Here is a 24,453-nt window from a genome sequence, read left to right on the forward strand (position 1 = left end):
TATATAAGACTGACTACAGTGCAGTCAGAATAGTGCAGTCCAGAGAATGAAAGAAAACAATGAAAAAGTGGGCCTCAAACTTATTACTATAATGCTTTTTCCTAATCAACCTTTTCATGTGGTGAGAGTAAACAAATGCTTACCAAAAAAAAAAAAAAAAAAAAAAAAAAAAAAGAAAAAAAAAAATCAAAGGATGATATGCCACTAACCTACTCATCTTTGTCAAAAGTACCATGATACTCTCGTAGCTCCCGGAATAAAGGGACAATGTAAGATTTACTTGTATAGCTGAAACCTAAAAAATTAGCTATGCACATCAGAGATGCAATTTAATTCTCTTAATCATGACAATATTCTCAACTTACCCAGGACAAAGGAATGATGTCAGCAGGACATTTGTTTTCCATTTCTCACCTCCAAATGCTGTATATTAAAACATTTGACAGACATTAAAACATGCATTAAGTTCAACTATTAATTTTCCAGTCCATTTACCTGTTCTACTTAGCTTGCAAATACTCAAATAATGTGCTATCATGCCCAAAACCAGTAAACTAAATATTCAGTAATAAAATTGGATTTCCTTATCCTATTGCTTAACCACAGAACTTCAAAGCAAAACGTCTCAGACCAAGGTCAGGAAAGGTATCCAACTAAAACTGTGTTTCTGACGACTTTATCTACTAAAAAGAGGGAGCAGATTTAAAATATTTCTAAATCTTTAAAAAAATGTTTTAAACCTGGAGTGATTAAGAAATTTAAGCTTTCCAGCATTTGACTGCAGGTTTCAGTAGGTAAAGATACATAAATATGTGAAAACCAAGCTTAACAGTTTGCTTGAAATAATTCTTGCCTATGAATCTTACAGAAGAGTCAGAACTAACACGCTTACAGTAGTAGTGATGTTTTCTTGAGTCTTAACAGCATTAAGCAGTGGTGATACCAAAAGACCAAAGATAGCTTTTTTAAGAAAATCTTTATGAATTTGCACTATGCTGATAAAAATTCTAGTCAATATACTTTCAAATGAAAATATCCTGCTGGAGTGCAGTGAAGCAGATAATTTCATCTGAGCACTGCCATAATGACATGCTTCTTTATTTCAAGAGTCAGAAGTGATTATGGTTAGAGTGATTTTAATTAAGTTTCTATTTCTTCATAAAAACTTGGTAGAATGTGACAGCAGTTATTAACCATTTAATTTCAACTCATGTTTCACTTTTTAAATGCAATTTTGAAAAAAACCCCAACTTTTAAAATTGGATATCCATTTCAACTGCATTTTGTTTTATACATCACATTATTTGTGTACTATTAAAAAAACCCCATTCATGTTTACATGCTCAAATGCAGGGTATAAACCACTTCCTGTTATAACAACAAAAATATCTCCGGATCAGTCATTCACTATCTTAGTAATTAAACACAACATTCAAGTATCAACTAAGTGATTACCAATAAATAAAATATTAAATTTTATCCTTAAAAACTACATTTCCACCAAAGACATAGGATTCAATTTACCATTAATACACTTCAAAATATCCTTCAAAACACACAGTATACACCACAATATCAAGAATAATTCTATCCTCAATTATGCTCTTAGTACTAAAATTTCCTTCTGTTTAAGTCTTAACTGGCTTGGATATTAGGAATACTTCATTTTCATGTCACCACCACTATGCAAAAAATTCCCTACAAGATACAAACTCACTTTTCCCACAGTTTTTCCCCACGTGAAAACTACAAAATGGTAAGAAGGAAGATCTCTAGTATCTACTGCCAGGCTGAAGTTCTGAAATAAACTTCTCCTGTAGCCCCATATATTCACAAGTAAAGTAGTTCAAAAGATCCGTTTCTCTCAAGTCAAAAAACCTTTCACCTTGAGTAAGGTAATTAAAACAAGCTGTATGTGGAATGCCATGCTTCTTCACCTTAAAATAAATCAGATGATAAAGGGGTAAACCATCTGAGGCTGCCAGACAGGCAGGTTTTGAAACAATAGCTGGGATCAGTGAGGGAGAACAGTATCAACTAACTCCTGTCAGGGGCCCAGACACCACAGGGCTGATTTCTACAACCACAGAACAGTCCTTCTCCCCGTGCTCCAGCCACAGTCCAATAAGCATTATTCTCCAAAATACCTGGGAGCTAGCTAAAAAGAGGTCACCAATCTCAGGCATGCAAGAACTGAGGTTCACAATTTGGGGGTGCAGGTGTGTGTTACCAAGCAACATCCACAACTAAAACTCAATGCAGGTTTACACAGTCCCCACAGTGACAGGAAACAGAAGCAGAAAACAGTCTGATGTGAAGATGTAATGACCTTAGTACTACTACTATTTAATTTCACAAATACACAGCAGCAAGAGCAATTCAGGGTCTTTAGGCATGATTACATCAAAACCAGTGTAACTATATTAAGTGTTCTATATATGTATATTCTGTTGTTAAGGAAAGTACATTTCCCCACGCTGCCCTGAGGGAAGCTACAAACAGTGCAGTGAAATAAAAATCAGTTCTGTAATGATAGTTTATGTTAATGAACTTAAGCCTTGTCATTTTCAATAACTATTACTCACATTTGTAGAATCTGGCAGCAACATAACCAGCTGGAGTTCCAAGCAGCACCCACAAAACTACAGCACAGGTCATTAGAGCTCCCCTGTTAGCAGGTGACAAAAATCCCAGGCAAGCAAAAACTGTGAAGCAGAGATGCACAATTTTAGAAATGATGTTAGAAACCTTAGACTATATGTTTGACTTAAAGTCAGTACATCAGTTATCTTACAATCTGTGTGTACTAAGTTGCATGTCTACTACATCAGCTCAGCTGTTTCTAATGACTTTAATGAAATTTCTAGAAAAAATGATACTGCTATTTTTACTAGCACCATGCCGTTAGCAGTGAAAAATCATGTACAATCAACTAAATCCTCCCCACTTTACTTACACAGTGTAACAAAAGTCATTATTAAGATTTGTGTGCCAGAGCCTAGAAAAACTGACAACAGCATTCCTTTTCTTGGGGGCCTGAAAATATCACCATGAACCAGTTTCCAGCCAAATTCTTCTTGAGCATCTTCCTGTAAAAAAAATACATCTATTTTAATACAGTAGATTACAACTTAAATAGCCTGTTACAGCTACACATTTAACTGGAAAAATTACATTCCAAATAAATTTTAGGAACTACATTTTAGACTTACAGTGGAATCCATTTGATTGTATCTTGCAATATCTTTATGGAGTGTCCTCAACATAATCATAGCTACCATTCCAGACAGAAAGAGGACAATCACCAGGGAATTCATAATACTGAAAAGAAAAAAAAAAATAAAAAAAGAAGATTAATGAAAATCATCATTCAAACTGCAATGTAAACACTGCAGTACAATAAATTTCCTCCTTACCTAAACCACTGGATGTGAGTGTGAGGCATGGATTCCAAAATATAATCCCATCTTGATGCCCACCTGATATTTTTTTCTTCCTGAAAGAGTAAACACATGAACATCAGATACAGTCAGTATCCAACTCGTACATTTACAAGCTGATGTTTGTGCAAAGCAATCTTAAATCTCGTGACTAATTGAAATTTCAAGTTCCATGCTTTACAGGGAATACTTCAATAACAGCTACCTAGAGCAAACCTAAGATTTGACCATAGAATCTAAACCAAAATATTTTCTGAATTTGAGCACTTGCGTCTTCTTAAGACATTAAGGCTTACCAAATTCATTTAATTGTGCACCCTCCCTTCAAGAACTGTATTGGTTCATCTGGAATGGACTAGCAGAATAATGAAAGAACATAGATTTTTTAGCACATGTAAGTCTATATATTAAGAAACTAAGCTATGCTATACAGTCTCCAGATGATACTTCACTCACTACATCATGCTCTGTCCAAATTATCCTTTGCTTTCATACAACCTCATTTCAGTACCAAATACCAATCCCATTACAAATAGCTTTTACTGGAGGACAGGTGGGGAGACAGAATTTAGCAGAGGGAAGCAAATTATTCCTCCAGGCATTTCAACAGATTAAACTTATTCAAAATGAACATTCATTGATCAAAAACACTTCAAAAAGAACATTTCTTTGTTTTATTTTGCGGAGTAAACAGGAAAAAAGGAATAGACAGTGTTAATCAAGGTGAAGGTGGCTATTAAACAAACCAACTAACAAAACTGGCTAGGTGTCTGACAGGCTGTTATTTTAGTAATTTCTAACATACAAGAGCAAGAGTGCTTTCCAGTAAAGCCAGATTTTGAAAAAAATCCAATGGGTTAAAAAATGTAGTCAAGATCACATATATAGTTCACTGAGATAATAAAACCATGTCTCAAGGGAAGCAACAAATTTCTAAACCAGTATCAATGACTCTAGGACAGAACTGCATTCTTCCTCATACCTAAACTGCCTTTTTTTTCTCTTCCTGAGATGACCTGGTCTGCCAACCCAACAGAAATTCAGAAGATTACCTCCAATTGATGTAACACTGTGCACAAGACAGGTGCACACACACAGCTGGGCATGTCATTTTTAAGGCCAAACAATAAAATAATATGAAGCTGAGGTCACTCTTAATTACTAACTTCTCACAGGTTTCCAGAAATACTTGCTTTTCGGTATACAAATTCATTTCAGCACCACAACTGATATAATATCTGAAAATATCATTATATAGTATATACATAATATAATCCCTCCAATATCATTATATAGTATAGACATAATATAATCCCTCCTGAGTATATTTCTTATACTATTTATTGTATTTTGAACTCAGAGTGGAAACAGTTTGAGAAGGAGTAGGGAACTTTGATAAACAGTTTGTCCAGCAAACCCCATCTACGGAAAACCAAAACAAAACCAAAACCTCCCTCTCTTGTCAGCAGAATGAGAAACATTCAGCTATCTTTGCTGCCTGCAGTTGCCCGATATACTGCTCCTCTGCTTTTAAATAGAGAGTAGTAGAACAAAGACTACCAGCTTCCTACTCTTTTGAAGGATTCCAGGGGAGGAAGACCTTAAAGAGAAGGCAGCTTTTGCAGCAGAAGGGCAGAAAACTATCAGCTTCAACCTACCTACATGAAACAAACAATTTCTCAGACTGAAGAACTTGGATTGAAAAATAATCTACCAGACAACCTAGGCAGATGTGGAAAGTGTGACTCTTAAAAACCACATACGTGTTTCACATCTACTTTGTGCGTGTTGGTATGCAAAACTGCAATGTATGTGGTCAAATCCCAAGCCACCTCTGACATTCCAGTTCAAATAAAGTTTTAAAACTACAAATTTACTATTCTGAGCCAATTTTAATTGTCCATCTTTATAATTCAGAGTACTAACGCATGATTTTAAGAGGTAACCACCACAGAAATCTTAGTACTCACATGAAAAGTAACTGAGTATGTGTAAGCAATTTTGACTTCTCCACTGGCCTTATTACTTATATCCATGGGCACTCCTGAGCAGTCAGGGTTGTCTGGATGAGTATGCTTGTAACTGCAGGGAGACAAGACACAGAATGAAAGCCACTTCACTGACAACATTCTTAAGAGAGAATTCATTCATCTTAGAAAAGCATACCAAGGATTCTTCCCTTCAGTATAAGAATTGTACTTAATGTCTCATAAATTTCAGGACTCATAAGGAACATATCCTAAGCTCAGGAGTTTTTGAAACTTGAACTTCTTAAACAAGATTTGTCTCTTCTAAAAAGAGCACAGTCTCTAAAGCAGAGTACCAAAATTGAAAGAAGCCTTAGTATTGCTATGAACTTCCAAAACATTTTAAAAGTTACACCACCAGAACTACTAACTTCTCTCAGGAAAAAATACTTTCAACTGAACCAACAATGCGAGAAGCTCAGTTATACCATGAAAGACAAGATGCTAAGAAATAACACAACAGACACCAGCTGAGGAAAAGCCACACAGACACCAGGACAACTGATGAGTGCATCTGTGAAATCTTTCTATACAAATCCTGATTGTTGAACAGATCAAATCCTGCACTCCAGTCAAGCCTGCAACAGGCACTGGTGTCCTGTTCTGATACAAGACAGAATATTCCCTGGTAGGGAAATTAGGGTTCTACATGCATGCACACACACACTCATCACACCCCACAAACACTTACAGGTTTTATTTTATCTTTTCTTGGTCCAAGTAGGAAAAAGTGCCGCAAGGTCCATCAAATTACAAAATTACATTAGACTGTCCTAACTACACTACATCAATCAACAGGAGAGGTAATCTGCAGGTCACATATCTGAAAGCATTTCTGACTAGCAGCAGGTTCCCAGATCAAAGCAAGTGTCTCGGGATGGATGACTTTTTGATGACAAGTTACTTTCAACTACTAACCTTTTTGGTTCAAGTTTAGCAGCAACTAGTCTTGCTCCCAGAGCTTCATTCTCCACAACATGGTAATAAATTTTTATGTCAACATGGTTGAAAATATAAAAGGTATCCTTTTCATGAAATTCTGACTGCAATGAAAAAAGGTTATATTAAACAATCAAAAAATATAGACATCACAAAGCCTTAGACAGAAGTCTGCATAACAGAATTTTAGACTGCATATAGTTTTTCTGTCAAGAAGTTCTAAAATATCAATGTGAGATAATGGAAATTAAAAAGACAGTAAGTGCCTTCTTGCATTAAAAACATAAGTTAGAAAAGTTAATGCTAAGAACAGTCTAGTAAAATTGAAAAGTAGAAAAATTAATTTAAATATTTAATATATATATTTATTAATCAATTTAACTGAAAATGTCCTATTTTATTTAAGTAGCAACCTGAATAGATAACTAAGGGACAACTTTTGTTATTAGAAGCATTTCAAAAGCATCAGCTATTTTAAAACAAAGAGTCTATTTTTCAGAAATTAAACAGAACCTCCCAAGACGATGCAAATAAATGCTCTCTGTGGCAGAACAACCTTTGAAATCAAAGATGCACAGGGATGAACAGCAAGCAGCAGCCAAGAATGCTGAATGCAAACTTCAGGTGAAGGGAAATATCACCTTGGAATTTAGTTAGTTTAAGAGGTTGTTAAACTCACAAGTAATTTAACAGTTATGTCTACTGAAATTCAGTTAGAACCTCTAAAGTGTTCTATCCTCACCCTTTCTGTAGAGCAGCCCCACTTATAAGAATAGTTACATAAATGAAATGTTCTTCTACAGTACATCAGTTATTTATTCAAAGGTTATTTTCCTTTAATTAAACACAAGCCTTAAAATAAGATTAAAATAATATTGCCAGATTACATATTTGATCGTAAATGCATCCATTCACATGGAGACCCTGAAACCAACTCGTTATGGAGGCAATTAAACAAAATTGGCAACCACAGAAATTGTTTTCTTTGGTAAGATCGATTAAATAAAACCAACCACTTTGAAAAACCCCCAAAACCTATCCCAAGTTCTCAGTGACCTTGCCATGGAAGAGGTCTGTGGTAGTCAAAGACTTCCTGGACTTTCTTATCTCCATAATGCTTTCAGTGCACTTATCTGGATCTCCACCATATCAGTGCACTTATCTGGATCTCCACTATATGATCTATCACAAGAGAATCTTTTTCCATCAGCTCCCAGTTTTAGGAAAAGCAAACCTTCCAAAAGTACGCAGAGGTACAAACACACCTATGCAAATCTGCTTCCATGAAAACACTTCTATCCCACAAAAATGTCAAGTCCAAGCCTTCAAACATTTCCATTTCTTAGGCAATGAAGGATGACCTTCACCCTCCACATGTACTGAATGTTATGCATGTTCACCCCCTGATCTTTTAGAGCTCTTCTGTACTATGCAGCATAAGAGACAAGGTTCTTAGGCTTAGATCAGGCTTTCAAATTGAGGTACTTGCAGAGACCAAAACACTCACCTATCTTTAGGCAACATGTGTTCTTAAAATAGCAAGGACTCACCATAGAAACGTGACACAGGAGAAATGCTGGTCTCTAAATTAGTAAGAAGTAATATATATTAAAAAATATATAATTGCATAAACATACATTAATAACACAGGCATCTTTTGGACGGCCATCTTCTGTAATGTAACAGCCAATAGGAAAACCAGGATTACAGAACCTCTGGCCATCTTCCACATCATAACACCATGTCACAGGCATGTTGTCCACAATCCTGCAAATGACAGAGTGACACTTCAACATTTTTCAAAATACACAGTGTAATGGAAACAAAACCAGATTAACATTAATCTACTTTGCTATATTCATTACTGGAATATTAACTACAAGAATAATACTATCCATGGAATTGCACTGATTGCCAATCCAAGTTCCAAATGAGTTACAAGCATGGAGCTCTTCAACTGAAACCACTCTATTCATGGCACTGCTTCATGAAGTCCCCATGCAAAAACAGCCCAAAGCCAAAAACTCACCCAGTCCAAATTTGTAACAATTTAACTTATTATTTTGTCTTTAAATACTGGCCAAAATAATCAAATTTGCTGAACCAGCTAAAATGGACAATTTCAAGTTTAAGACAAAACAAAATTTTTTTTTTAAAAGCCTACTTCACAAATTATTAATTCTCCAGCTTCCTCATTGCAAAATACATTTTTCATAGCACTCTTAAAGCTTTTTTTTTTTTTGCTGTTTAAGTGAATTCCTAATCATTAACCTCATTTATAGCTACCAAAGAGTATGCAACATTTTAATTAGATGATTTGCATTACCAAAAAATTGTAAGCCATCAAACAACTGTTTTTGTAAGAACTCCCATGTCTGAGAGAGCCAGTGCCAACTGGCTCCAACAGACTCCCTGCTGGCCAAGGCCAGAGGCAGCACCTCTGGGAAACAGATTAGAAAAGGGAGAAAAAACTCTTCACAACAGCATCTGCAGCTGGAGAGAGGAGTGGGAATATGTACAACTCTGCAGACACCAAGGTCAGTGGAGAAGGATGGGGGAGAAATGCTCCCGGCACAGAAGCAGAGATTCCCCAGCAGCCTGTGGTGCAGCCCATGGTGAGTCAGGCTGTCCCCTTGCAGCCCAAGGAGGACCACAGGGCAGCAGATATCTGCTTGCAGCCCAAGGAGGACCACAGGGCAGCAGATATCTGCTTGCAGCCCAAGGAGGACCACAGGGCAGCAAATATCTGCTTGCAGCCCATGGAGGACCACAGGGCAGCAGATATCTGCTTGCAGCCCATGGAGGACCCCACATCAGAGCAGGTGGATGTGCCCTGAAGAAGGCTGTGATCCCATGGGAAACCCACACTGGAACAGGCTCCTGACAGGACCTGTGGCCCCATGGAAAGATGAGGCCACTCTGCAGCAGGTTTGCCAGGACCTGTGAATCCATGGGAAACCCACACCTGGAGCAGCCTCTTCTTAAAGGACTGCATCCCATGGAAGGGACCCCCACTGGAGCAGTTCCTGAAGAGCTGCAGCCCATGGGAAGGACTTGCACTGGGGAAGTTCATTAAAAACTCTTCCATGGGAGCAATCCCACACTGGAGCAAGGCCAGGGTGTGGAGAGTCCTGGTCCTGAGGATGAAGGAGTGGCAGAGACAACGTGTGATGAACTGACCACAATCCCCATTCCCTGCGCCTCTGTGCAAAGGAGGTGGTGAAAACTGGAAGTGAAGTTGAGCCTGGGAAGAAGGGAGTGGTGGGGAGAAGGAGTTTTAAGCTTTGGGTTTATTTCCCATTACCCTTCTCTCATTTGGCTGCTAATAAATTAAACTAAATTCCTCAGTTTGAGTCAGTTTTGCCCATGACAGTAGTTGATGAGTGATCTCTCCCTACCCTTATCGTGACCTTTTTGCTACATTTTCCCTCCCCTGTCCACTTGAGGAGGGAAGTGACAAAGCAGCTTTGGTGGGCACCTGGTGTCCAGCCAGGCTCAACCCACCCCACAGCTGGACTCAATGATTTTAGAGGTCTTTTCCAACTCAATCAATTCTGTGCTTGTATATTTGAAGTTTTCTCTCCATAATGTATGCTAGAGAGATTGCTTGCTTTTGTTAGTGTTTTCATCTCCTAATCAAAACAAAGCAACATTAACATATTGCAAGTAAGTTTTGTTTGGATAAAGACTTTCCTTTGCATCTATGCAGCAAAGACATCCTGAGCTGCCTTCAAGCAGCAGCAGCAATGCCAGAGCAAATCGGTAGTTTAAGAAGCAAATCATTTTTCACAGCTAATCTTCAAATTTAAAATGACTTGAAGAGATTATACATGTGGAGCAAATATGCTATTCAACAGTGTTCTTATATGTCTCTCAAGAACATCTGGTGATGAACAGTCAGCCAAGATATCAGTATAGCTGTTGAGTCCAATTCAGTATGTCAATTCCTAATCTTATTAAGTGGCTTTTGAAACCTTAGAAGTATTTTGCACCATCTGTGTTCCCCAGGAATTTCATGATAAATTGAAGCTGGATAATAACCCTCTACTGAATCCTACTTATGCTACCTTGTTCATCCCTGTACAACATACCTCTGTACCATACTCCTGGAGCACGCATCATTAATCACAAAATCCAGCCACAGCCACTTTGTGAAGCTGTGGCTAAGGAGGACTAACAGACATAACCAGGGATTTTTCACTGGTCCCTAAGTTTTAGGGCAGTGGGCAGAGAAAAAAAATATAGTAAAAATGCAATTAAAAGAATTAAGAAATAACCTAAATTTCAAGGGAAGTTTTCACACTGAAAAACAGAATTATATCTTACTTAAACCTCTACTTGAATACACTAAGTATATTTTTTTAACAATTTATATTTTTTAAACAATTTAATCTACAGGGAAAAAAAAACCCAAACCAGTCTGAAGTACTTTTTTGTATGATTAATTTTACACAGCTCTGTTTCAGCTTCTATCAGCTTAAGTTATGGGTTTTCCTAAAAAAAAAAAATTATCTTCTTTCAAGCTTCGTAGTCTTGGGAAGCTATTTTTAAGTTACACACCAAAACATACACAACCTTTTATAGCTGAGTCTTTTATGCCAGACTCACATGCATTACTGAAATTCAAAGTGGTGCAAATATTACAAACATATGCAGTATTTAAGAGGAATATAATCAAGTCCAGCATGTTTGAAGCTCCACTTCTTTTAGCATTAGGCATACACACTTCAAATCCCTGCAAAAGTAGCTGTACATTTCCGAGTTTCTTTATGGCCTCCTTGTTCACCTACCTGAACATATGACTCTTGCCTGTGAACCCTTCTAACATAACCTATCAAATTCCTACTACACTCAATTTCAAGAGGCTCCCAGAACATTTACATCAGTGAACCACAGTTTATCCCCACAAAGGGATTTCCCATATCAGTTCTTGAGAACAGTAGAAAATGTACTTGTTGCCTTTCCAGCTGTTTCAAAATTGAAGGAATGGAACGTAGCATTACAGAAAAACAGTTAATGACAGTGGCAACATTCAACCTGCATTTTTACTTAAATACCCAAAAAGTTTAAATCCAAATAGATGAAGACATTTGTTCCCACAAAGCAGGAGGCCCATATTTGGAATTAGAGCATACCTATGAGTGACAAAAATTAATGATGCTCATGCCTTCCTTGCTAAGACATGCCTCAGGAACTCATGCCCAAGTTGTTCCTTCTATTCTTGCACCTGAAAGCTGCTGTTGGCAGAGCCTGCCAACATGAAAAGCACTAAATAAACACTGATAACATGGCTGGGACATTTCCAGTGTCAAGACTGAGCCTGCTAATAAACATTTCACAGCTCTTGGATGTGGGTGCAGAGTTGGGAAACTGAATATCTGCCTGAGATTCAGCACACTCATTCAGCCTTGCACCACCCTTAATGCCCATCAAACGAGGATTCAATGTTTGAGCTCAAACAGAGCTCCAAGGTCAATCAGATGGTTACAGAGAGGCCCCAGAGAATAGGAAAGGACCAAGCCTTTATGCATTCCTCAAAATTACTTATTTAATTAGTTTTCATTGGCCACCTTTCCCTTTCACATCCATAGAAGAGAAACAAACATTGCATAAAAGTCTTTCAGAACTGTTGATCCTGTCTCCTGGACACAGCATTTGAAGGCGAGTGCGAGGGCTCTCAAGGAAAACAAAGACAACATAGCAACAGAATAAAGGCCCTGTAAGACTCTTCTCAAGCTAAGGAAGGACTAACTTCTATATTTACAGGTGAAAAAAAGCAGCAGTATTTTACAGTAAGCACAAAGCTTTGTGTTTAGAAACAGATTCATTTCCATTGCTCTTCATGCCTATCCTTCAAGTGATGGAATTTTTTTTAAGAAGATAGCAAACAATATGACATTTTATGCAAAAACAGAAGAGGAAGATATTAAGCGCACGTATCTAGTGTTCCATCTGTGTTAACTTGAAAATACAAAAGTATAAACTAAATTATCACCAACATACTACACTAACCAATCTATGAATTTTAGACTTACCAACTTACCAGTGATGTTGATAATTCAGTAGCATACTTTTTTTCAAAAAGTCTAATTTCTGTTTGTCTTCTGGCTTTGTGGTATCATATGTTTTTGTACAAACAGATTTACATGTCTCCTTCTTGTTGAATGTGAACTAAGAAAAATGAAAGACTCATGAGCAAAAAGGTTGTAACAAACTGTCTTATTTCAGTACATAACAATTTACCCTATACATTTCATTGCCTATACTATTATAATGAAAACACCTAAAAAATTACTGAGACTAGGTACATCAACCCTCCAGAGGAGGTTTTTATATTGGTGTGTGCTCTAAACCCCTCCCTGTGCTCCCTGTAGGAGCCCTACAGGAAGAGCTCCTTGTTACTAACTAGCACACATTTTCTGCCATGATTGACCAGATAAGTCATTTGACCTCTCAGCAGCCATGCTGTCACAGGCAGCTTCAACTGGTAACTTTCTCTCCTACTACCTCTGTAGAAGAGAATGTGAGAGCTTCAGTCAGCAGGAAAGACCAGCAAGCTAACACCATTTATAATTTGTCCGTTTTATGGCTGCAATATTTTCAGATCTGGTTCTAAGAAACAGGAGTGCTGAGCAGCAATAATCAGGTTTTGTCAGATCCCAACGAGAGAAGATAACCTGCAGAGCATTTCAGGGTACAGCCCCACAATGCAGAGCATTGCAAGTTACAATTACGTTAAAACTGACAGATTTTTATCGTGTGGAATTTCAGATGCTGAAGTTTCTCAGATAAAGCCCTTGTGAAAATCATCTTCAAGATTCTGATCTCCTTTGGTTACATTTGAATGCACACATTACTGTCAGAGAACCAACCCTGTAAGGAGACGGTTCTATCCTCTCCCCAAACAAGACTTGGCCAAGGTTTTCAGATGGACGCTTCTTTCCTTCTGCTTGACAAAAATCAAACCTAAATTAGAGAAAATATACAAAAATGAATAAAATATTCTCAGCTGCAAATAATGTTCCCAAATCAACATGTTCATCACAAGTGAAGGAGCTATACAGCTTTCCCTGTAGACAACAGTTTCTTCATTTAACCTGTGAAGTGTGAAAATCACTATCCTGGTTTGAGAAGAAACCAGATGAAACAGAACCAACATCGAAGTCTCTTCATCAGCTATTTCAGAACATTGTAGCACAAGTTTCTTTGAGTAATTGAAGTTTCCTATTTGAACAGGGATTTTAGACAAGAATTAAATCTTCATCTAGAGTTTAATAATGACTCTCAGAAAAAAGCATGCAGGCCAGATTCCGGAATTTGAGGGAAAATAAAAATAAAAAAGACAGAGACAGCTCCTTTACAAAAAACACTATTAAACAAGTTATTACAGTTTTATTCACCAACACATTTAATAGCACATCCTCCACGTTTTTCCAGTCTGTTTTTAAAAATAGCACATTCGTGTTCTTTAAAGTGTAGACATAACTGGTGCTTAAGCTCTTCAATATTAACAGTTAAAATATTCTTTATAGCAAAAACTTTACATAGTTGTACCAGACACTGATACATTTTGTGCACTCCTATGATGTGTACAAAGAAAACATTTAACACCTCATTAAGATAATTGATGGGATGTTCGCACCTCATTACCACTTTAACTCATCTGGCATCGGCTACTAAAGACAGAGGCAATACTTTGATCTACAGTGACAACTGATGCAGTAAAGTATCATATATTTATACACACATATTTTAACTTTCAGTTACACTACAACAGCGATTCAACCTGCATGACGGCCTATAAATCCATGCACTGAAGTTATGAGCAGAAAACAGACAAAGGAAGCAATGTAGGCATCCATCTGCTCACTGAAAATTCTGTTATTTGTAAACTTACGTTAGCAAAATAAATCGCCATGCCTCGGTGGCACACTGCTGTAAGTAGTAGATAATACTATAAGGTAAATTAAATCCATCTTTTTGGAAAAACTGACAATTAAAATAGCACCAACGGTGTAATATACTTACGCAGTGTATTCGTAGGGGAGGACAGACTCTACTGAGTCAAGCCTGTTCACAAACAGCTCGATTCCAGACTGAAAGAGCAGAGATAACCAGCAGTTACATTAAAGCACTCCTTCAATTCCCAAGGATATATAAAAATAGATTTGTTTGAATAAGGTTAAGGAAAGCTGAAAATGCAAGATTTGTGTAATGGTACATCTTGATGTGTGATGAACTGTATCTGCTGGGAGCACAAGTAAGGCACTATCTAACCATCACAAAAGCAGTGACCATATGACAAAAACACTTAAAGGCTAACATAACCACTCCAACTACAAGATAGCAGGAAATCATGCACAAAAATAATATCATTAGCACAGCTGCCAGTGTTTGAGTTTAATGTACCAAGTTAGAGTCATATTAGTCATCACCACAACTTTTGTGTAATAGAAGTCTTAAAAGAACATGAAGGAAAGTGCAGATGAGACCAGTACTTCTTCCTGTAATTAAGGATGCTCCACAATTTTATATGTGTAGTAACTATAAACTGAACTACGATAATTTCAACAATGCATTCAGACTGATACATTTTAAGTTTCAACAGAATCTCTTTACAAAGAGAAGGCAAGGATACCCACATTTACCTTCCTATAGAAGTTTTTCACTAACTCTATCAACTCGAGTAAGAACCTGGAATTCAGTCTGTGGTTTCAGACTAGTTTAATCTATATACATTAATTACAGATGGGCTACTCCGCTTCTATTGAAAGGGAGAGGACTCTCACTCTACCCTCTTAGTCTCAAAATCCCTTCCCTTATTCTAGTCTTGCAGTTCCAATAAATTTCAAATGTTTGCTGTACACTGCTTTTGGCAGTTATCTGCTTGTACAGTAAATCAATCTAATGGGCTTAAACAGCAAAAGACTTAAACAAAAAAGTTTTGAAGAGCAGTTCTTAGTATCATAGCAGGCTGTCCTCACTTCAGCTGGGACAGAATTTACTTTTTAGTAGCTGGCACATTGCTGTGTTTTGTATTCAGTGAGTGAATAATGTGATAACACATTGAAGTTTTAGTTGTGCCTAGGTAGTGCTTACCCTGAGTCAAGGACTTTTCAGTTTCCCATGCTCTGCCAGCACAGAGGTGCACAAAAAGCTGGAAGGGAATGGGGCCAGGAGAAGCCGACCTGAACTGGCCAAGGGGCCACTCCATACCATGGAATGCCACACTCAGAATATAAACTGGGAGAGTTGGCTGGAAGGGGACGATTACTGCTCTGAGACGGGCTGGGCATCCATCAGTGGGTGGTGACCAATTGTACTGTGCAACTTGTTTTGCCTGGGTTTCGTGCCCGCCTCTCTCTCTCTCCTTTTCATTAAAATTATTGTTATTGTTAGTGTCATTAGTAGTAGGAGTATTTTTTTTCTGATTAAACTGTTCTTATTTCAACCCACAAGTTACTTTCCCACCTATTTCTCCTCACCATCTCACTGGGGTCAGCAGGGAACAAACAGCTGTGTGGTTCTTAGTTGCCAGCTAGGGTTAAACCACAACACAAACTGAGCTGTCTTACTGTGTAATCAGACAAAAGCTGAAGAGCAAAGCAAAGGTGAATGCCCTCAAGAACAAACCCTCTCCCTTTCAACAGCAAGCCATCTATTTTCTTACCAACAGAAGAGCATTTCCTCCCTATGAAAATTCACTCAAGTTTAGCCAAACCAAGAAATTCTGGAGGAAAAGAAAAGCCAGAAATGTTCACATGTATCTGTAGCTCAGATACTTCAGTTGGGTACCGTGTTTTACTGATATGACTTAGCTGTCCATGTGCAAGTCAGGATGCAGTCCTGGGAGACATAGGAAGTTCTGTGAGCTGTTAGCATGACCCACTAAGTGAAGACACACCTTCAGGCTCATCTTTCCCCTGCCCTAAGCCATGCAGACCTGCTGCCCACCTCTGGGTAGTCTATGCTTGCCATAACTCTGTAAGTCACTTCAACTCCCAAACACAACAGGAAACTAGACTGGCAAAAAGTGGGATAGTTTCCTGCCATGTTAAGCTCAAAACCACAACAAGTAACACAGCTGAGTGAATGCAGAGGACAGGAACACATTGCCCAGGGGAAGGCAGCAATGAAATCTCTCACTCTCAGCAGCAAGGAATTAGACTGCCTCAGCTGGCCACAGAACCGTGGCCTTAAATTAGCTACTTTCATTGGAGGAGATTTACTGAATGCTGCAATTTTTCCTAAGAATTACATGCATGATTGCAGATCAGCATATTTGATAAACCATTTCCCATACAACACCAAACCCTTTTTGGAACAATCAGGATTTTTTAAAACTGAGTAAGGATTCTTAATCTTTAGGCAAGAATTACTATTTAAGTAATGGATCTGCATAGATCCCATTCAATTTCTGATGGTATTCTAACCAAAACCAGAAGAAAGAGCCAAACTGAGTTTGCCCAAGCAGATTAGCAGGAAACTTGGAGATAGGGGGAAAGCCACAGGTCTCACTGTTCTTAGCTACATGCCCCATTAACAACATCTCATCCCACCTCACCAACACAGGACAGGAGATCACAGGGATCATAACAAACAAATAGTAGGTATTGAGATCTGGCATGTGGATTGAAATCCTCAGGCAGAGGAAAATGCACTATTACTGACATTGTAATTAACAGTGAGAACTGCAAGAAACCTGTGAGAAATGAAGCCTGTCCAAGGAAGCTTAATTTTATCCACTTACATAAATGTGATACAGCAATAATCCAATCATATATTGTTTCTCCTTACCAGGAACCAGAGTACATTCAGCTGCAGACTACATGGAGACAATTAGATGTGAAGAGTGCTTTAGACTTCTCCATATGCCTACGTCTAATATGGAAATTGCAAAGAGGTGGCTAATTGCAGAAAGATTTTTTGCACTACTACAGCTGTCGAGGTGTTCAGCTGCCTGCTGGTGGTACATTTAAATTACCCAAGTACCTCATGTCACATTTATTAAATGATAAAATCTCAGGAGAAGACAAACATTTTGTACGTGTTTTATGAGGAATAAAACTGCAGAGACATCTGAGAAAGATCACCCCATAAGCGTCTCAGATTGGTTACAAAATATAGTAGGCTATGAAATCCACCTGACTTTAAAAAATAAATCTGCCTTCTACAAGCTTAAAACAGGAATAATCCAAACATTGTAATGTTTTTCAGGGATGTTGTGAAAAAACACAAAGTGCAGCTTGAAAGCTTTAGCCTGTATTTGAAAAAACCCATTCCTTAAGAGGGTGGTGCAGCACTCTAACAGGTCACCCAGGGAGGAGATGGCTACATGCTTGGATGTTTCCAAAGCTTGCTTAAACAAAGGTAGAGCTGAGTTGATCTAGTGTTGACAAGAGCGGTGCTTTCTGTCCTCTCATGCTCCATACTCGTGAGGCTTGCAGTATGTGACCTGTTGAGGTCACTTCAAACACCATTTCTGTAGTCCTATAAAAGAATGCCCACAGGACATTTTACTACTACAACTGAACTGCCTTCATTGTGTACTTGGTTTATTCCCAGCTCGGCTGATTCAGGACAGCAGAAGGATAAAGTCAGCACATGGTATTTACCAAAAGCATACAGTTTTAAGCAGGCTCTTATTCTGAAGAATTATGAACCAGTGTTTCATGCAATGCAGAAGCTGAGAGCTCAGAAAGTGCAAGACAGCTGCTTTCTACAGTAGTAAGACCATAGATCATAAAATTGATTAGTCTTGAACTTTCTCATTCAAGTATTAAAGCATAGTCTGCTGTAATTTCCATCACAGCAGCAGGAAACAACTTCAAAATGCGCCCCAAAGGAGCAAAGATGATTTTTCATCAGAGATTTACATGAATGCTCCCCACCAACATCCTTACAAATGAGTTACTTGGTTATGCAAACTTTGCTTGTCCCTTCTGCAGACATGAAGGTAAGTTTAAGCTTCACTTGACATTCCGGGCCCTGGCAGCCCCTACACTTCAGGTTCCGGCAGCCAGGAAGACACAGCAAAGAAAATGTTACGGGATGTTTACTTTGATATCTGCTCCAGCCACCAGCTGCTCGCTCCTGCCAAGAATCACACACACACACCCCTCGGCATGACCTGTCACTGCCATCCTTTCTTGCTGCAGCTTTCCTGCAGGGATTTGAAAGGACACAGGAGATAACCGGCCGGAGCTTCCTACTTTCCTACTTCCCCGACGTGGCCGTAACTCACAGGATGAGCCGACAGCTCTCTCCTTCCCTCGGAGGGATCGTGGTCATCCAGCCAGGCCGGAGCTGAGCCAGGCAAGCACCTCTGCCATTCCCCTGAGTCCTCTGTCTCATCAATTTCCTTTTCAAGGAGCAATGGTCATAAACTAAATTACAAGAAGTTTCACCTCCACACGAAGAGGAACTTCTTTACGCTGAGGGTGACAGAGCACTGGAACAGCTGCCCAGGCGGTCACGGAGTCTCCCCCTCTGGAGACATTCAGATGCGCTCCTGTGTCACCTACTCCCGGTGACCCTGCCTTGCAGAGGGGCTGGACCCGGTGTCTCCAGAGGTTCCTTCCAACCCTAACAATTCTGTGAGCAACTTGAGCACAGCGGGAACGGAACCACGCTCGGGGCCCCGGCAGCCACAGCCCCGGTACGGCACGGCGAGGGGGCTCCAACCCCTCCGGACAAACTCCACCACGCAGCCCCGCGGCAGGGGGACAACACCCAGGCCGCGCCGCACCCGGGCGGCCTCAGGGGCCTCCCCTCAGCGCCCCCCGGGCTCACCTTGCACTCGGGCTTCTCCTTGCCGGCCTCGCAGAAGTTGACGGGCGCCAGGCCCGGCAGGTAGAAGGCGGCGGCGGGCGCGGTGGCCGCCGCCAGCGCGGCAGCGATGAGGAGAAGCCGCCGCAGAGCCATGTCCGGCCGTGGGACCACGGGGCAGGGGCCGGCGGGGCCGGGGTCGCTGGGCGGCAGCGGGGTCGCGGCTCCGTCTCTCGCCCCCCGCGCGCGCCCTGACGCGGCCGCGCCGCTTCCGGCTCCCCCCTCGCGCGCGCGCGCGACACGTCGTCACCCGCCGCGCGCGGGGCCGCCAGACCGAGCGCCGAGGGGGGGGCGGGGCCGGCGCGCGCGTTCGCTTCCGGGGTGTCTCGCGCCCCCGTTACCACGGCAGCGCGGCCCCGCCCCGCCCCGAGCGGCTCGCGCAGCGGGCGGGCGGGAATGCGTGAGGGGAGCCCGGCTAGCGGTCAGGGCGGTGAGCCTGCCCTGCTCTTCAGGTCTGGGCTCCTCCGTACGAGAGAGATGGGAGCTCCTGGAGTGGGTCCAGCGCGGGGGGAGACAAAGATGATCCAGAAGCTGGAACATCTCTCGTCTTACCAGGACAGGCTAAGAGAGCTGGGCCTGCTCAGCCTCGGGAGGAGACAGCTGAGACGGGACCTCGTCCATGTTTATCAGTGTCGAAGGGAGGGTGCCAAAGGAAGGAGCCAGGCCCTGCTCGGTGGTGCCGAGCAATAGGACGAGAGGAATCGGGCAGAGACCGATGCACGAGAAGTTCTACCTGAATGTGGGGATGAACTTCTTTACTGTGCGAGTGACTGAGCACTGGAACAGACTGCCCGGAGAGGCTGCGGAGTCTCCCTCACTGGAGATACCCGAGAACTGCCTGCACACAATTCCTGTGCCGTGTGCTCTGGGATGACCCTGCCTGAGCAGAGAGCTTGGACCAGATTTCCCACTGTGGTCCCTTGCAACCTGTCCCATTCAGTGATTGTGTGAATGTCCACAGGTGATAGACAGGAATGGTGCCCAGCTGCCATTTGGGACCCCTGCACCTGGGCAATCAATCCCAGCAAAGCCTGGATCCACTGATCTCAGTCAGGCTGCACTGCCTTCATGCCTGTCCTGAAGTCCTTGCTTTTTTAAAAATACATTTTGTCTTTTTAAAAATAAATCTTGTCTTCTAAAAAATAAATTATCATTTTTTTAAAAAATTAATTTTGTCTGGTTTTTTATTTTTTGGGGTTTTTTTCTAAATTCTCAAGGGTTTCACTGGGAAGAGGGTCCTGCCATGCCCAGCCCCTGTTACCAGCACCCTTGAATTCCCAATCGTTTTCCGTTCAAGAGTTCCTGAGTGAGGACGGGGTTATTAGAATATAAAGTTAATTTCAAAGCACTGAAACAAAACAGGAGCTTCTTCTAGATGCAGCAGAATATGGTTGTTATTGGCAAGGAGGGGGGTGAGGCTTTTTTTAAAAACAAAAATATGAAAAATTTTATGCAAAATATAATCTCTTTAAAATAGAAACTCCAGTCTTTATTCCTCACTTCTCCTCCCATGGGTTCTTGTGGGGAATTAATGACCGACACAGCTAGGCAGGGAGCAATCACTCCAGAAGGCTGGGTGGCCTCCAGACTCAGGTGTCCTGTGACCATGGCAGGACACTGCCCATACCAGACTCAGAGCAAACAACATTCCTGTCTGGTTTTGGTCTTTTTAATTCTCGTGGGTTTTGGGTTTTTTGATTCTCATGGCTGGACAACTCTTCACGGTTTTCAAACCAAATTCTTCGGGTGAGGCATACTGCTGGCTGAGTGGAGCTGGGGAGGAGGGGAGACAGACAGACAGACAGATGTTAGCTGTGGTGGCTGTCCATTGCAGCTGAGCATTCAGAACAATCTCTGTCCTCATTCTCTCCACGTCATCAATGGCTGCTGTCATATAGCACTGGTAAAAATCTACTGGAAAAAATCCCCTCCCAAAAACCCCCACCCTATAAGCGAGGCAGACATAAAAAGTCTGTTTTGACAATGTAGGAGAGGACATTGCTCAGGTTATAATTTTACCTTTCCCTGCTTCCTGAAGCATTCCATCCGTTTGGGTGTGTGCAGCTTCAGAAGCTCCAAACAACACCCTCTCATGAAAAACTATTTTTGTAAATGCTGCAGCATTTCCACTAATTGCCTTGGTTCTCACAACATCTTTTATTTCATTTCTGCTGTTCATTACAGGGCTCAGGGGTCACACCTGTTGATCACACAGTCCTGCAGTAGCCAAAGTCTCTAGGGCAGGGTGAAGCTTCAGGTGGGTCAATTCACACAGCATCTGACCAGATACAGGATTGAGCATCTAAGCACCTAGATCACCGAACATAGTCCTTAGGCAAGGTTATTTTAATAAATGTGTATGAATTTTCAACATTACACAAACCATTCTTCAAGTTTGAGATGAATGCATGGTAATTTATAGCATATGCATTAGATATTTTTGAACTCTCCCTATATTTAAAATATAAGTTGCTCATCTACCTTTCTCATTCCAATTTCTACTTGTCTCATCCTGCAGATATCCTAAGAGCACAATTATAAGATCAAGCCTTATGACAAGCACAGCTGGAGAAGAAATCCCAGTTGCCTCTTTTTATTTAAAATTACTCATGGTTAGGATAATCAGGTTGTAAATGACCCAAGTTCAGTTGCTTTTCTGCCACAAGGGAGTTCAAATGTATCTCCCATTTCCCAGGTTAATATTCCAAGCAAATTACTTTTGTGGGCCTAATTCCATTCCTTTGCATGAGAGAATATTTAAAAGCCTTTGCCCATCTAACCCTCCTCTTCCTTGAGAACGCTCCAAAAGCTGCACCAGGAGTAGGAGTTGCGGTGTGTGCATCAATGCTTTGTGAGCTGCTTCAATCTCTCCCCTTGCTCTGCCTTCGTGACTGCAAAACCTGCTGACTCAGAGCTATTTTAAGGAGTGCTCTGCCAGTCAGTCCAGACAGCATTTCTGTGCATGTGGAGCCATATGCTATGCTCCTCACTGCTCTGCAAAGGTGATGTGGAAAAACTGTTTCTAGGCTGTGTTATTTTGGAGCAGTTATAATCATGGGTTACAATCCCAGGAATGGTCATGGTCCTTGAGATCCAGTTTGAAGCTGGGCAAAACCCATCCTCTCTAATTTAATGAGAAATTCAGTGGGAACTTGCTTGATCATTTCTCTTCTTGAATTTCCCTGCTACGAGTCTTATAGCCATAGGTTACAGTTCAGGGGGTGTGGTTTTAGTACTGGCAGAACAAGTATCACAGGTTTTATCATCAGAAATTTCAAGGTTATGCAAGACTGTGAAATAAAATGCAGGAAAAAAAAACTGTGTCAGACACTAATGAACCAACAGAAGCCAATGTAAAAGGATATTCTGTGTTTTTTCCTGATAAATTATTGTCATAAGAATATAGAGCAGTTGGAAACTTCTGAGGAAGTAAGTGTCACTCCTTGAAAAGTGCTACCCCTTCTTTTTATCAGAAAGTTGTGAATAACTTTTGCTATTCTTGTAGTGGTTCTCACATTTTGCTGCTCATGTCTAGGCTCCAAGGGGTGCCTTCTTCATCTGAGGATTCACAGTTCCCACAGTTCAGCTCTTCATTTCAGAAACAAAGTCCCAAAATTCACTCTTATCCTACAGCTCAGTGTCTAATGCCTTCTCCTAGAGTATTCCCGCCTTTGCCTGAGTGCATTAGCAGCCCAACTTTTGGGCTGTCCCACTTGCTGTGGAACAGACAAATAATCCTTGTTCTGGCAGGTGCAAGCACAGAGTTGTTTCCCCCACTACAGGTTGTAGTTCTGTTCCAATTTTAGTACCAGAAGAACAAAATAATGCTCTGTTGCATAACTTTTGGGGTGCTAACTGGATACAACTAATGTCCATTTTGCTGCTAATTGTCATTTCAACTTTTTAAAAAATATAAACGATCTATTTGCAGCCTGGAACCTGAAGCAACTAAATTACAGAATCTTGTAAATAAGCGCATTCTTTTTCTCTCCTGAGGCAACCAGCACTAGCAATGACAAATTTCCTATTTGTTGTTCATATTTGGGGGGAAATCCCCTGCTGTTAAGTAGCTCCTACACTGGCCATGTTTCTATAAAATGAGAAGTAATGGTGAAGATGTCATCAGGGCTTGGTGGCACATGAGGTGTGATTCTCCTTCAGGTCCAAGTAGAGTCTGATGGCCTCATTTTTCCTGGGCTCAGGAAAAATGTGTCCTTTCATACAGAAGCCACATCATTACCTAAGTAAACAAGGCAGTGTTCTGAGTAGTCACAAGGTGTGTGGCAACTCATCTGGTTGTGCCATTGCAGATTTTGTTTAGTTTTTAATGACTTGCAAGTCTGGTTTCCTGGCACTTAGGAATTCAGGCATTAGATTTGGCACTTCCTGTGATTTTATGACCAACTTCAGATTAATATTTAACATAAATCCTTTCAGGCTTTTGGCACGCTGTGGAGGTCTATGTCCTTTTTCCCTTTGGAAAAAGGGAAGTGCACTAGAAACATGCAATCAGTCCAATGCCTGACTCTCTAAGTTAAAAAGAGAAAGGACTGACTTAATAAAATAGGCAAAGAAGAGCTCTGTCAGGTAAAAACAGCTAACGAATTACATCTAAAAAGAAAATGCTGAGACAATTACAATATTACAAATTACAATTAAGGAATTTAAGGCTAAATTCAGCTTTTAATATACTGTATTTGCCTGAATTTATTATTCAGCAATTGCCTGAACTATGGGGCAGAGCCTTTGGAGAAATGAGTGTGCCAAGAGGGACGTGGTGACGCCTTGCAGCAAACACAAGCCAGACTCCCCTGGGAGGGAGAGGGGACATGTGGCACCAGCCAGAGCAGCCTGCACACTCTGGGCCTTGGGAGCAGCCACGTTTATGACTTGTTTCAGCTGTTGCTGTTGGTAAGGTTTCTGTGAGGTCCCTGGTGAGTTTTAAACCGGCACAAAAGGAAGTGTGGGAAGATTGCTGCCTGCCTGGCTCACATCTCCCATGTTTGGAGCAGGTCTGGTTCAGACTGCACCAATTAGTGTGTAAAAATATAATGTTGTTAACATCAGTAAGAATTTCAGAGACTGCAAAGAAACAAACCCTTATACCCTTGATATGTTTGTGGATAAAACAAAGGGAAATGCTTTCTTTTTATAGCTCTGTGACCCTCAAATCAGTTGAGCTGGTTACCTGTTCAGCAGTGAGCATGGTCAAGTAATAG

General features: G+C 40.6%; 1 protein-coding gene across 1 annotated transcript in view; it reads right to left on the reverse strand.

The window, feature by feature from the left end:
* The window catches only part of TM9SF2 (transmembrane 9 superfamily member 2), a 28,164-nt gene extending 8,625 nt beyond the window's left edge, over window positions 1-19,539 (reverse strand). The window contains exons 1-12 of the mRNA XM_054655016.2: window positions 19,199-19,539; window positions 14,435-14,502; window positions 13,279-13,372; window positions 12,450-12,577; window positions 8,044-8,173; window positions 6,386-6,510; window positions 5,411-5,522; window positions 3,417-3,496; window positions 3,213-3,321; window positions 2,957-3,089; window positions 2,586-2,705; window positions 366-423 (exon numbers count right to left, since the gene is read on the reverse strand). Of these exons, the coding sequence (XP_054510991.1) occupies window positions 366-423; window positions 2,586-2,705; window positions 2,957-3,089; window positions 3,213-3,321; window positions 3,417-3,496; window positions 5,411-5,522; window positions 6,386-6,510; window positions 8,044-8,173; window positions 12,450-12,577; window positions 13,279-13,372; window positions 14,435-14,502; window positions 19,199-19,330 (1,289 nt within the window). The 5' untranslated portion in view covers window positions 19,331-19,539. The remainder of the gene's footprint in view (window positions 1-365; window positions 424-2,585; window positions 2,706-2,956; window positions 3,090-3,212; window positions 3,322-3,416; window positions 3,497-5,410; window positions 5,523-6,385; window positions 6,511-8,043; window positions 8,174-12,449; window positions 12,578-13,278; window positions 13,373-14,434; window positions 14,503-19,198) is intronic.
* Window positions 19,540-24,453: the final 4,914 nt, after the last annotated feature.

The sequence above is a fragment of the Agelaius phoeniceus genome, chromosome 2, assembly GCF_051311805.1.
Source record: "Agelaius phoeniceus isolate bAgePho1 chromosome 2, bAgePho1.hap1, whole genome shotgun sequence".
In the NCBI taxonomy this organism is placed as follows: domain Eukaryota; kingdom Metazoa; phylum Chordata; class Aves; order Passeriformes; family Icteridae; genus Agelaius; species Agelaius phoeniceus.